Source organism: Microcaecilia unicolor, chromosome 9, assembly GCF_901765095.1.
Source record: "Microcaecilia unicolor chromosome 9, aMicUni1.1, whole genome shotgun sequence".
Lineage (NCBI taxonomy): Eukaryota > Metazoa > Chordata > Amphibia > Gymnophiona > Siphonopidae > Microcaecilia > Microcaecilia unicolor.
Genome location: NC_044039.1, coordinates 163,464,079 through 163,476,385, shown reverse-complemented (window position 1 = coordinate 163,476,385; position 12,307 = coordinate 163,464,079). Strand labels below are relative to the sequence as shown.

At 53.4% G+C, this 12,307-nt stretch overlaps 1 protein-coding gene across 1 annotated transcript in view; it reads left to right on the top strand.

Moving 5' to 3' along the window:
* MAP4K5 (mitogen-activated protein kinase kinase kinase kinase 5) overlaps positions 1 to 12,307 on the top strand; it is a 354,391-nt gene that overhangs the window by 240,284 nt on the left and 101,800 nt on the right. The window contains exon 18 of the mRNA XM_030214063.1: positions 10,770 to 10,983. Coding sequence (XP_030069923.1) covers positions 10,770 to 10,983 — 214 coding nt within the window. The remainder of the gene's footprint in view (positions 1 to 10,769; positions 10,984 to 12,307) is intronic.

Below are 12,307 nucleotides of genomic sequence, written 5' to 3'. Positions count from 1 at the left end.
TGCGCCACCGGTATCGTCGAGCGAGGCGCCGGCTGGCCCTTTGCCCGGGGTGAGGTCTCCGACATCGGTACCGGCTGCGGCCGCCTCCCAGGAGGACTCCCCGACGACGTCGGTGGAGGGAGCTTCGCCGGTGCTGGCGAGGGAGTCTACCTCTCGTTGCTCTCACAGTGGCCGTGTTTCCACGGAGTCGAGCCGGGCACGGCTTCAGACACAGGTTCATGAACTTGTGTCTGACACCGATGGTGAGGCCTCGTGGGAGGAGGAGGAGGACATCAGATATTTCTCTGACGAGGAGTCTGATGGCCTTCCTTCTGATCCCACTCCCTCCCCTGAAAGGCAGCTTTCTCCTCCCGAGAGTCAGTCTTTTGCGGCCTTTGTCCGGGAGATGTCTACGGCCATCCCCTTCCCGGTGGTTGTGGAGGATGAGCCCAGGGCTGAAATGTTTGAGCTCTTGAACTATCCTTCTCCACCTAAGGAAGCGTCCACAGTACCCATGCATAATGCCCTAAAAAAGACATTGCTGGCGAACTGGACCAAGCCTTTAACTAATCCCCACATTCCCAAGAAGATCGAATCCCAGTACTGGATCCATGAGGACCCAGAGCTGATGCGCACTCAGTTGCCTCACGACTCTGGTGTGGTGGATCTGGCCCTAAAGAAGGCTAAGAGTTCTAGGGAACATGCTTCGGCACCCCCGGGCAAGGACTCTAGAACCTTAGACTCCTTTGGGAGGAAGGCCTACCATTCTTCTATGCTCGTGGCCAAGATTCGTCCTACCAGCTCTACACGAGCATCCACATGCGGAACAATGTGCGGCAGTTGGCGGGCTTCGTGGACAAGCTCCCTTCTGAGCAAGCCAAGCCTTTTCAGGAGGTGGTCAGGGAGCTGAAGGCGTGCAGAAAATTCCTGGCCAGAGGGATATATGATACCTTTGATGTTGCGTGCAGGACCGCTGCTCAAGGTGTGGTGATGCGCAGACTCTCATGGCTGCGTGCCTCCGACCTGGAGAATAGAATCCAGCAGCGGATTGCGGACTCCCCTTGCCGAGCGGACAACGTTTTTGGAGAAAAAGTCGAACAGGTGGTAGAGCAGCTCCACCAGCGGGATAACGCTTTCGACAAATTCTCCCGCCGGCAGACTTCAGCATCTACCTCTTCAGGTAGACGTTTTTATGGGGGAAGGAGGACTGTTCCCTACTCTTCTGGTAAGCGTAGGTACAATCCTCCCTCTCGACAGCCTGCGGCCCAGGCTAGGCCCCAGCGCGCTCGCTCTCGTCAGCAACGTGCGCCTCAGCAAGGCCCCACAGCTCCCTAGCAAAAGCAGGGGGCGAGCTTTTGACTGGCTCAAGAAGAGCATAGCCGATGTCAAGGTGTCAGTGCCGGGCGATCTGCCGGTCGGGGGGAGGTTGAAAGTTTTTCACCAAAGGTGGCCTCTCATAACCTCAGACCAGTGGGTTCTCCAAATAGTCCGACAAGGATACACCCTCAATTTGGCCTCGAAGCCTCCAAATTGCCCACTGGGAGCTCAGTCCTTCAGCTTCCAGCACAAGCAGGTACTTGCAGAGGAACTCTCTCCGCCTTTCTCAGCTCCAATGCGGTCGAGCCCGTGCCATCCGGGCAAGAAGGGCTGGGATTCTATTCCAGGTACTTCCTTGTGGAAAAGAAAATGGGGGATGCGTCCCATCCTAGACCTAAGGGCCCTGAACAAATATCTGGTCAAGGAAAAGTTCACGATGCTTTCCCTGGGCACCCTTCTTCCCATGATTCAGCAAAACGATTGGCTATGCTCTCTGGACTTAAAGGATGCTTATACACAGATCCTGATACTGCCAGCTCACAGACAGTATCTTCGATTTCGTCTGGGATCATGTCACTTCCAGTACTGTGTGCTACCCTTTGGGCTCGCCTCTGCGCCCAGAGTGTTCATGAAGTGCCTAGCTGTGGTAGCAGCAGCGCTTCGCAGGCTCAGAGTGCACGAGTTCCCTTATCTCGACGATTGGCTGGTGAAGAACACTTCCGAGGCAGGAGCTCTACAGTCTATCCAGATGACTATTCGACTCCTGGAGCTACTAGGGTTTGTGATAAATTATCCAAAGTCCCACAGTCTCCCAGTACAGAAACTCGAATTCCTAGGAGCTCTGCTGGATTCTCGGACGGCTCGGGCCTATCTCCCGGAGACGAGGGCCAACAATCTGCTGTCCCAGCAGATCACAGCTCGGCAGATGTTGAGATTGCTTGGCCACATGGCCTCCACAGTCCATGTGACTCCCATGGCTCGTCTTCACATGCGATCTGCTCAATGGACCCTAGCTTCCCAGTTGTTTCAGGCTGCTGGGGATCTAGACGACGTGATCCACCTGTCCACGAGTTTTCTCAAATCCCTGTACTGGTGGACGATTTGGGCCAATTTGACTCTGAGACGCCCCTTCCAAATTCCTCAGCCACAAAAGGTGCTGACTACGGATGCGTCTCTCTTGTGGTGGGGAGCTCATGTCGATGGGCTTCACACCCAGGGAAGCTGGTCCCTCCAGGAACGCGATCTGCAGATCAATCTCCTGGAGTTACGAGTGGTCTGGAACGCTCTGAAGGCTTTCAGAGATCGGCTGTCCCATCAAATTATCCAAATTCAGACAGACAACCAGGTTGCCATGTATTACATCAACAAGCAGGGGGGCACCGGATCTCGCCCCTTGTGTCAGGAAGCCATCAGCATGTGGCTGTGGGCTCGCTGTTACGGCATGTGGCTCCAAGCCACATATCTGGCAGGCGTAAACAACAGTCTGGCCGACAGGTTGAGCAGGATTATGCAACCTCACGAGTGGTTGCTCAACTCCAGAGTAGTGCGCCAGATCTTCCAAGTGTGGGGCACCCCCTTGGTAGATCTCTTCGCATCTCGAGCCAACCACAAGGTCCCTCAGTTCTGTTCCAGACTTCAGGCCCACGGTCGACTGGCATCGGATGCCTTCCTCCTGGACTGGGGGGAAGGCCTGCTGTATGCTTATCCTCCCATACCTCTGGTGGGGAAGACTTTGTTGAAACTCAAACAAGACCGGGGCACCATGATTCTGATTGCTCCCTTTTGGCCGCGTCAGATCTGGTTCCCTCCGAAGAACCGTGGAGATTGGAGTGTTTTCCGACCCTCATCACACAGGACGAAGGGGTGCTTCTGCATCCAAACCTCCAGTCTCTGGCTCTCACGGCCTGGATGTTGAGAGCGTAGACTTTGCCTCTTTGGGTCTGTCAGAGGGTGTCTCCCGTGTCTTGCTTCCAGAAAAGATTCCACTAAGAGGAGTTACTTCTTTTTATGGAGGAGGTTTGCCGTCTGGTGTGACAGCAAGGCCTTAGATCCTCGCTGTTGTCCTACACAGACCCTGCTTGACTACCTTCTGCACTTGTCTGAGTCTGGTCTCAAGACCAACTCTGTAAGGGTTCACCTTAGCGCAATCAGTGCATACCATTACCGTGTGGAAGGTAAGCCGATCTCAGGACAGCCTTTAGTTGTTCGCTTCATGAGAGGTTTGCTTTTGTCAAAACCCCCCGTCAAACCTCCTACAGTGTCATGGGATCTCAATGTCATTCTCACCCAGCTGATGAAACCTCCTTTTGAGCCACTGAACTCCTGCCATCTGAAGTACTTGACCTGGAAGGTCATTCCATATCATCAAGCTGATCAATCCATAGACTGGTGGGTTGTGTCCATCTACCAGCAGGTGGAGATAGAGAGCAAACTTTTGCCTCCCTATATGTGGTCATGTGCTGCCGGAAACTCCCCAGTATGTTCTCTATCTCAGCAAGTGGTGGTCACACACAGCAGCAGCTCTGGCTAGGCCTCCAAGCCTAATTCTTAGGTTTTGTTGAGTGCCTGGGGTTGAGGGCTCTTTTGAGCAAGTGCAAACCTGGTGGTGCCAGGTCCCTCCTTTTCTCCCCCCTCCCGCTGGCTCCGTTAAAAAAAAAAAAAAAAAAAAAAATTTTTGAACGTCCTTAAAGGCATTTATTTCAACGTTTATTTAAGCGTCTATTGCAGCTACTCACTGGGACACCAGGTCGTTACAACTCGGAGCGGACAGCAGGTAATTTTTACCTTTTTATAGCGGGCAGGGGGTTCCCCGATTCTTCTCCTCGTGGCATATGGCGTCGGAGGGCGAGGGCGCAAAGGGTCGCTCCCCGGGTCGCTTGAGCGCTTCTAGAGGGGATGCGGGGGTCTTAAAGCCTGATTCGCCCTTGTTGGGTGACAGTTTCGTGACCGATGAATGTCCCGGTCCTTCCTCCAGCGTGGCGGTTTTTCCCGCCATAAACGCCCATCCCCCGCTCCTCGCCTCCGCCATCTTGGCCGGCCACGCGGCTCGGACGGCTTCTTCTTGGGCCGCCCTTGAGGTTGGAGACATTAATGCCATGAACGCCCTTAATTTGGGCGACGGCACAGAAGCGGCTAAAGTTAAGAGCCGTTCTTCCCGCGCGGCTCCTTCGCGGAGTTTCGCGCCGGACGCCATTTTGGATGCGCAGCATGTCTCTCCCCCGCTATTGCGAGCGCCGGTTGAGGGTGCGTCTAGGGCTGTTGCCCAGGCTGCGGAAGTGCACAGTCTGGGGGGTTTCTCCCCCGAGTTTGTTTTGCTGCTGCATCAGGCCTTCCTCATGCACAACGCTGCCCCTGCTCCCTCGTCTGGTAAAGAGGTTGAGGTTCCCAGAGGTAAACGTCCTCGGGTTGATTCCCAGGCCTTGGAGGAATTTGTCTCCTCCGATGTAGATGAGGGCAGCGTGTCTGAGGTCTCCCAACGGTCCTTTGCGGATTCCTTGGAGGAGACGGATCCCCGCTCGGATGGAGCGGATGACCCCTCTGCAGCGCGGCTTTTTAGCCCAGAGGATTTGCCCAACCTGTTGTTACAGGCCATGGACACTTTGAAGATTTCCTCTCCGGAGGACGTCTCTCCCTCAGCCCCTGTTGGCTCTGCCATTATGCTGGGGACGAAGCGCCCGCCTAGAACCTTCCACGTGCATGATGCCATGCACACCTTAATTTCGGCTCAATGGGATGTCCCAGAAGCGAGCCTTAAAGTGGCTAGGGCTATGTCCCGCCTCTATCCTTTGGCTGTGAGTGAACGTGAGGCCTATCTGTGGCCTACCGTGGATTCTTTAATCACTGCGGTGACTAAGAAAACGGCGTTGCCGGTGGAAGGTGGCACGGCCCTAAAGGACGCCCAAGACAGAAGATTGGAGGCGGCCTTAAGGTCGTCCTTTGAGGCGGCTGCTTTAAGTTTGCAGGCCTCAGTTTGCGGCTCCTATGTGGCCAGGGCGTGCCTGACTATGGTGCAGCGGGCTTCCCCCTCGGATCATTCCTTGAGGGCTGATTGGCCGGCCCTGGAATCGGGCTTAGCCTATTTGGCAGACTTGCTGTATGATGTCTTGAGGGCCTCAGCGAAAGGCATGGCTCAGACAATCTCTGCGCGGCGGTGGCTTTGGCTGAAACATTGGTCTGCTGACCACGCCTCTAAATCCCGCCTGGCTAGGTTGCCTTTTAAAGGCAAGCTGCTCTTTGGGGTCGAGCTGGACAAAATCGTGACCGATCTCGGCACGTCTAAGGGCAAGAAATTACCAGAGGTCAGGGCTCGGGCTAGTACTCGTCCCGGTACCTCCAGAGGACGGTTGCAGGAAGCCCGTCGGTACCGCCCGGGCAAGTCGGGTTCCTCTGCCCCCTCTTCCTTCAAGAGGAATTTCTCCCCCAAGCGGCATTCCTTTCGCAGAGACCGCCGTCCCGGAGGTGCTCCCTCCGGTCCTCCCCCAGGGTCTCGTACCCAATGACGGGGTCTTGGTCCACGCCCCAGTGCAGATTGGAGGACGGCTGTCCTCGTTTCTGGGCGAGTGGACCACAATAACTTCAGACGCGTGGGTGCTGGAAGTCATCAGAGACGGCTACAAACTAGAGTTCTGCCGACCCTTAAAAGACGGGTTTGTACTCTCTCCCTGCAAGTCTCCGGTCAAAGCTGTGGCAGTGCAGCAGACCTTGGACAATCTGATCCGCCTGGGCGCGGTCGTTCCGGTGCCAGAAAGTCAGCTTGGCAAGGGACGTTACTCCATTTACTTTGTGGTACCAAAGAAAGGAGGTTCTGTCCGGCCTATCCTCGATCTCAAAGGGGTCAATCGGGCCTTGAAAGTGCGGCACTTTCGCATGGAGACTCTCCGCTCTGTTATAGCGGCAGTGAAGGCAGGAGAGTTCCTGGCATCCTTGGACATCAAGGAAGCGTACCTGCATATTCCAATCTGGCCTCCTCATCAACGCTTTCTGCGTTTTGCAGTCCTGGGACGACACTTCCAGTTCAGAGCCCTCCCTTTCGGGTTGGCTACTGCTCCGCGGACCTTTTCCAAAGTAATGGTGGTCATCGCGGCCTTCCTACGAAAGGAAGGGGTACAAGTCCATCCTTATCTGGACGACTGGTTGATCCGAGCCCCCTCTTATGCAGAGTGCGGCAAAGCTGTGGACCGGGTAGTTGCTCTTTTGAGCTCCCTGGGATGGATCATCAACTGGGAGAAAAGCCAGCTGCGCCCGACTCAGTCCCTGGAGTACCTGGGAGTTCGATTCGACACCCAAGTGGGCAGAGTGTTCCTGCCAGACAATCGGATTGTCAAACTTCAGGCTCAGGTGGACCAGTTCCTAGTAGCCTCTCCCCTTCGGGCTTGGGACTATGTGCAGCTGTTGGGCTCTATGACGGCCACGATGGAAGTTGTGCCCTGGGCCAGGGCTCATATGAGACCACTTCAACACTCTTTGCTGCAGCGCTGGACTCCGATGTCGGAGGATTATGCTGTGCGCCTTCCCTTGGACCCAGCAGTGCGCAAGGCGCTGAGCTGGTGGATGCAGACAGACAAGTTGTCTGCGGGAATGCCTCTGGTGACCCCAGAGTGGATTGTCGTCACGACGGACGCCTCGTTGTCGGGCTGGGGAGCCCACTGCTTGGGAAGGACAGCGCAGGGGCTCTGGTCTCCTGCAGAGGCAAAGTGGTCTATCAACCTCCTGGAACTCAGAGCCATTCGGTTGGCGCTTTTGGAGTTCATCCCGGTACTGGTGTTGAAGCCTGTACGGGTCCTGTCGGACAATGCCACGGCTGTGGCCTATGTCAACCGCCAGGGAGGTACCAAGAGCGCCCCTCTAGCCAAGGAGGCTATGAATCTTTGCCAGTGGGCAGAAGCGAACCTGGAGCAGCTTTCAGCGGCCCACATTGCCGGAGTCATGAATGTCAAGGCGGACTTTCTCAGTCGCCATACCTTGGAGCCCGGAGAGTGGCAGCTATCTGCTCAGGCGTTCTTGGACATCACGAAGCGCTGGGGCCAGCCGAGCCTAGATCTGATGGCGTCATCGGCCAATTGCCAAGTGCCGCGCTTTTTCAGCAGAGGACGGGACCCTCGATCCCTGGGAGTAGATGCTCTTCTCCAACAGTGGCCGACACAAGAGCTTCTCTATGTGTTCCCGCCCTGGCCCATGTTGGGCAGGGTGCTAGACCGGGTGGCAAAGCATCCCGGCAGGGTAATCCTGGTGGGTCCGGATTGGCCCAGGCGTCCCTGGTATGCGGACTTGATCAGGCTCTCAGTCGACGATCCTCTGCGGCTGCCAGTGGAGCAGGGCCTGTTACATCAGGGTCCCGTGGTGATGGAGGATCCCTCCCCCTTTGGTCTTACGGCCTGGCTATTGAGCGGCAGCGTCTGAGGAAGAAGGGCTTCTCAGACAAGGTCATCGCCACTATGCTGAGAGCGAGGAAGCGCTCTACTTCTACTGCTTACGCCAGGGTTTGGCGTATCTTTGCAGCGTGGTGTGAAGCAGGCTCACTTTCTCCCTTCACTGCTTCAATTTCTTCAGTGTTGGCGTTCCTGCAAGAAGGTCTGGAGAAAGGCCTGTCGCTCAGTTCCCTTAAAGTCCAGGTAGCGGCTCTGGCTTGCTTCAGGGGCCGCCTGAAGGGTGCTTCCCTGGCTTCGCAGCCAGATGTGGTGCGCTTTCTCAAGGGAGTTAATCACCTGCGCCCTCCTCTGCACTCAGTGGTGCCTTCATGGAATCTCAACCTGGTACTAAGAGCATTGCAGAAGCCGCCTTTTGAACCCTTGTCGAGGGCATCTCTGAAAGACCTGATGTTGAAAGCAGTCTTTTTGGTGGCTATCACTTCAGCCAGAAGAGTTTCCGAGCTCCAGGCGCTCTCATGTCGAGAGCCTTTTCTGCAGTTCACTGAGGCAGGAGTGACTAGTCGCACAGTGCCTTCCTTCCTGCCCAAGATTGTTTCTCGCTTCCATGTGAATCAGCAGCTCTGTCTCCCTTCCTTTCGTAGGGAGGACTACCCAGAGGAGTACTCTGCTCTTAAATATCTGGATGTGAGACGAGTCATCATCAGATACTTGGAAGTGACCAATGATTTCCGGAAATCGGATCATCTGTTTGTCCTGTTTGCAGGTCCTCGTAAGGGTCTGCAGGCTGCTAAGCCTACAGTGGCAAGATGGGTCAAGGAAGCCATTGCAGCGGCTTATGTGGCCGCGGGGAAGGTGCCGCCTATCCAGCTGAAGGCTCACTCCACGAGAGCTCAGGCGGCCTCGATGGCAGAGGCCGGATCCGTCTCCTTGGAAGAGATATGCAAGGCGGCAACTTGGGCTTCGGCTCATACATTCTCCAAGCATTACCGTTTGACTGTGGCTGCATGGGCGGAGGCCCGGTTTGGAGCTTCAGTGTTGAGGTCAGGGATTTCAATGTCCCGCCCTGGGTGAGTACTGCTTCGGTACATCCCACCAGTCTATGGATTGATCAGCTTGATGATATGGAAGGTAAAATTATGTATAATCATACCTGATAATTTTCTTTCCATTAATCATAGCTGATCAATCCATAGCCCCTCCCAGATATCTGTACTGTTTTTATTCTGGTTGCATTTCAGGTTCAAGTTTAGTCTTCAGTTACTTCAGAAAGACTTCGTGTTCAAGTTTTTTCACTTGGATTCTTCAAGAGTTAAGACGAGTTTGTGTTACAGTGAGCTGCTGCATTCCTCTCCCCTCCGTTTTACGGGGCTGGATTGAGACTTAAAATTCTGCCGGCACTCCCTCCCGCTTCGTGCGGCTGTAGGGCAGCTTTGTACCCCTCCCGCTTCGGCGGTGTTAGGGTCAGTCAGCTCCTCCCGCGGTTGCGGTTGCAGGATAAGCCAGATCCCCCCGCATCGGCGGGTGTGGTGTCCCTCCCCCGCTCCGCGGGGATGAGCTGGACGGATTCCCCTCCCCCACTTGTGTGGGGATGAGCTGGGTTAATTCCCCTCCCCCGTTTCGGCGGTGGTGAGCTGGGCAGAGTGTCCCTTCGTGGGTGTAATTCTCTAAGTGCTGAGTCCTGCGGATGGAGCTTTGATATCGACATACTGAGGAGTTTCCGGCAGCACATGACCACATATAGGGAGGCAAAAGTTTGCTCTCTATCTCCACCTGCTGGTAGATGGACACAACCCACCAGTCTATGGATTGATCAGCTATGATTAATGGAAAGAAAATTATCAGGTATGATTATACATAATTTTACCTTTTCTTGGTGGCAGTTACTTCAGCTCATAGAGTCAGTGAGCTTGAGGCCCTGGTAGCCCAGGCCCCTTACACCAAATTTCATCATAACAGAGTAGTCCTCCGCAATCACCCTAAGTTCTTGCCGAAGGTACTGTCGGAGTTCCATCTGAACCAATCAATTGTCTTGCCAACATTTTTTCCCCGTCCTCATTTCTGCCCTGCTGAACGTCAGCTGCACACATTGGACTGCAAAAGAGCATTGGCCTTCTATCTGGAGCAGACACAGCCCAACAGACAGTCCGCCCAATTGTTTGTTTCTTTTGATCCCAACAGGAGGGGAGTGGCTGTGGGGAAACGCACCATATCCAATTGGCTAGCAGATTGCATTTCCTTCACTTACGCCCAGGCTGGGCTGGCTCTTGAGGGTCATGTCACGGCTCACAATGTCAGAGCCATGGCAGCGTCAGTGGCCCACTTGAAGTCAGCCACTATTGAAGAGATCTGCAAAGCTGCGACGTGGTCATCTGTCCACACATTCACATCTCATTACTGCCTGCAGCAGGATACCCGACGCGACAGTCGGTTCGGGCAGTCGTGCTTCAGAATCTGTTCGGGGTTTAGAATCCAACTCCACCCCCCTAGGCCCATGTTTTATTCTGTTCCAGGCTTCACTCTCTGTTAGTTGGATAAGTTTTTAGGTCAATCTCAGTTATGTCCTCGCCGTTGCAAGGCCCAATTGACCATGTTTGTTGTTTTGAGTGAGCCTGGGGGCTAGGGATACCCCATCAGTGAGAACAAGCAGCCTGCTTGTCCTCGGAGAAAGCGAATGCTACATACCTGTAGAAGGTATTCTCCGAGGACAGCAGGCTGATTGTTCTCATAAACCCGCCCGCCTCCCCTTTGGAGTTGTCTTCCCTTGTCTTTGTCTTGCTACATACGGGACTGACGAACACGAGCCGGTTCGGGCGGGAAGACGGCCGCGCATGCGCGGTGCGTTTATGGGCGCGCGAGAGCTAGCAAAGGGCTTTGCTAGTGAAGTTTCTGATTGGAGGGGCTGCCGTGGACGTCACCCATCAGTGAGAACAATCAGCCTGCTGTCCTCGAAGAATACCTTCTACAGGTATGTAGCATTCGCTATATACTTATACAAATAGAAGCCCTAAGTATACTGTATAATGGTGTAACTTAAATAAATGCAATGCTGTAAATGCCAGCATTTATATTAACTATACTTACCTCCTTTTTTATGATTTGCTGTAGCCATTGAGAATAAATAGTTGTCCTGAAGACAACAGTGCGTATGAAGAGAAGTCCAACACGATTAAACACAATCCAGATTTGGAGAGCAGACATTCGCAAGTGCACAGAAGACAAAGTATTCCAGGATGTGGCCAGCAGGCTGAACCGCCTCTTACTGCCGTGACTGGTAGCATCAGCAGCCCAGGACTGCTCTCTCCTAGATATTGTGATTTGGGTAAATCTAATGCTTTTCAGAAGTGTGAAAGCAAAGTAATACCATAATATACATTGATACAAATTAAGCTGGAAGTTAGCTTAAAATACCCTGTTTATCAAACACATGGCAACGAGTAACATTCATACTGTAAAAATGGAATACTTTATTAGCATTCTTTTAGTGCTTTCATGCAGTAAGACTTGCCATTCTGGGACTTTTCAGTGTGTGTTTTATCAGTATAATATTATTTAGTTCAGTCACAACAGATAAGTGCAGTTAACAGTTTTCTTGCTTTCTTAACTGATGGAGAACAACTAGGGGTTTGGTGGGTTGTTTTTGCCTTTGCACAAAGCAGCAGTACTTGACATTTTACTCCCTTTTAAGAGAATAACCCACCTCCCCGCTCCCCCCATTTTCTATTTCTGTTGATGGCTCTCTCATTCTCCCTGTCTCCTCAGCTCGAAACCTTGGGGTCATCTTTGACTCTTCTCTCTCCTTCTCTGCTCATATCCAGCAGATCGCCAAGACCTGTCGTTTCTTTCTTTACAACATCCGTAAAATCCGCCCCTTTCTTTCCGAGCACTCTACCAAAACCCTCGTCCACACCCTTGTCTCCTCTCGTTTAGACTACTGCAATCTGCTTCTTGCTGGCCTCCCACTTAGTCACCTCTCCCCTCTCCAGTCGGTTCAAAACTCTGCTGCCCGTCTCGTCTTCCGCCAGGGTCGCTTTACTCATACTACCCCTCTCCTCAAGTCGCTTCACTGGCTCCCTATCCGTTTTCGCATCCTGTTCAAGCTTGTACTCACTCTGCTGCTCCCCAGTATCTCTCCACATTCGTCCTTCCCTACACCCCTTCCCATGCACTCCGCTCCATGGATAAATCCTTCTTATCTGTTCCCTTCTCCACTACTGCCAACTCTAGACTTCGCGCCTTCTGTCTCGCTGCACCCTACGCCTGGAATAAACTTTCTGAGCCCCTACGTCTTGCCCCATCCTTGGCCACCTTTAAATCTAGACTGAAAGCCCACCTCTTGAACATAGCTTTTGACTCGTAACCACTTGTAACCACTCGCCTCCACCTACCCTCCTCTCCTCCTTCCTGCACACATTAATTGATTTGATTTGCTTACTTTATTTCTTGTCTATTAGATTGTAAGCTCTTTGAGCAAGGACTGTCTTTCTTCTATGTTTGTGCAGCGCTGCGTACGCCTTGTAGCGCTATAGAAATGCTAAATAGTAGTAGTAATAACTGCAGCCAGAATTCAAACCTGTATTCCAGTGCCATAAGGAGATGTGATATTAGTGAGCCATAGCCACTAGTGCCTAGAATAGCAAATGGAA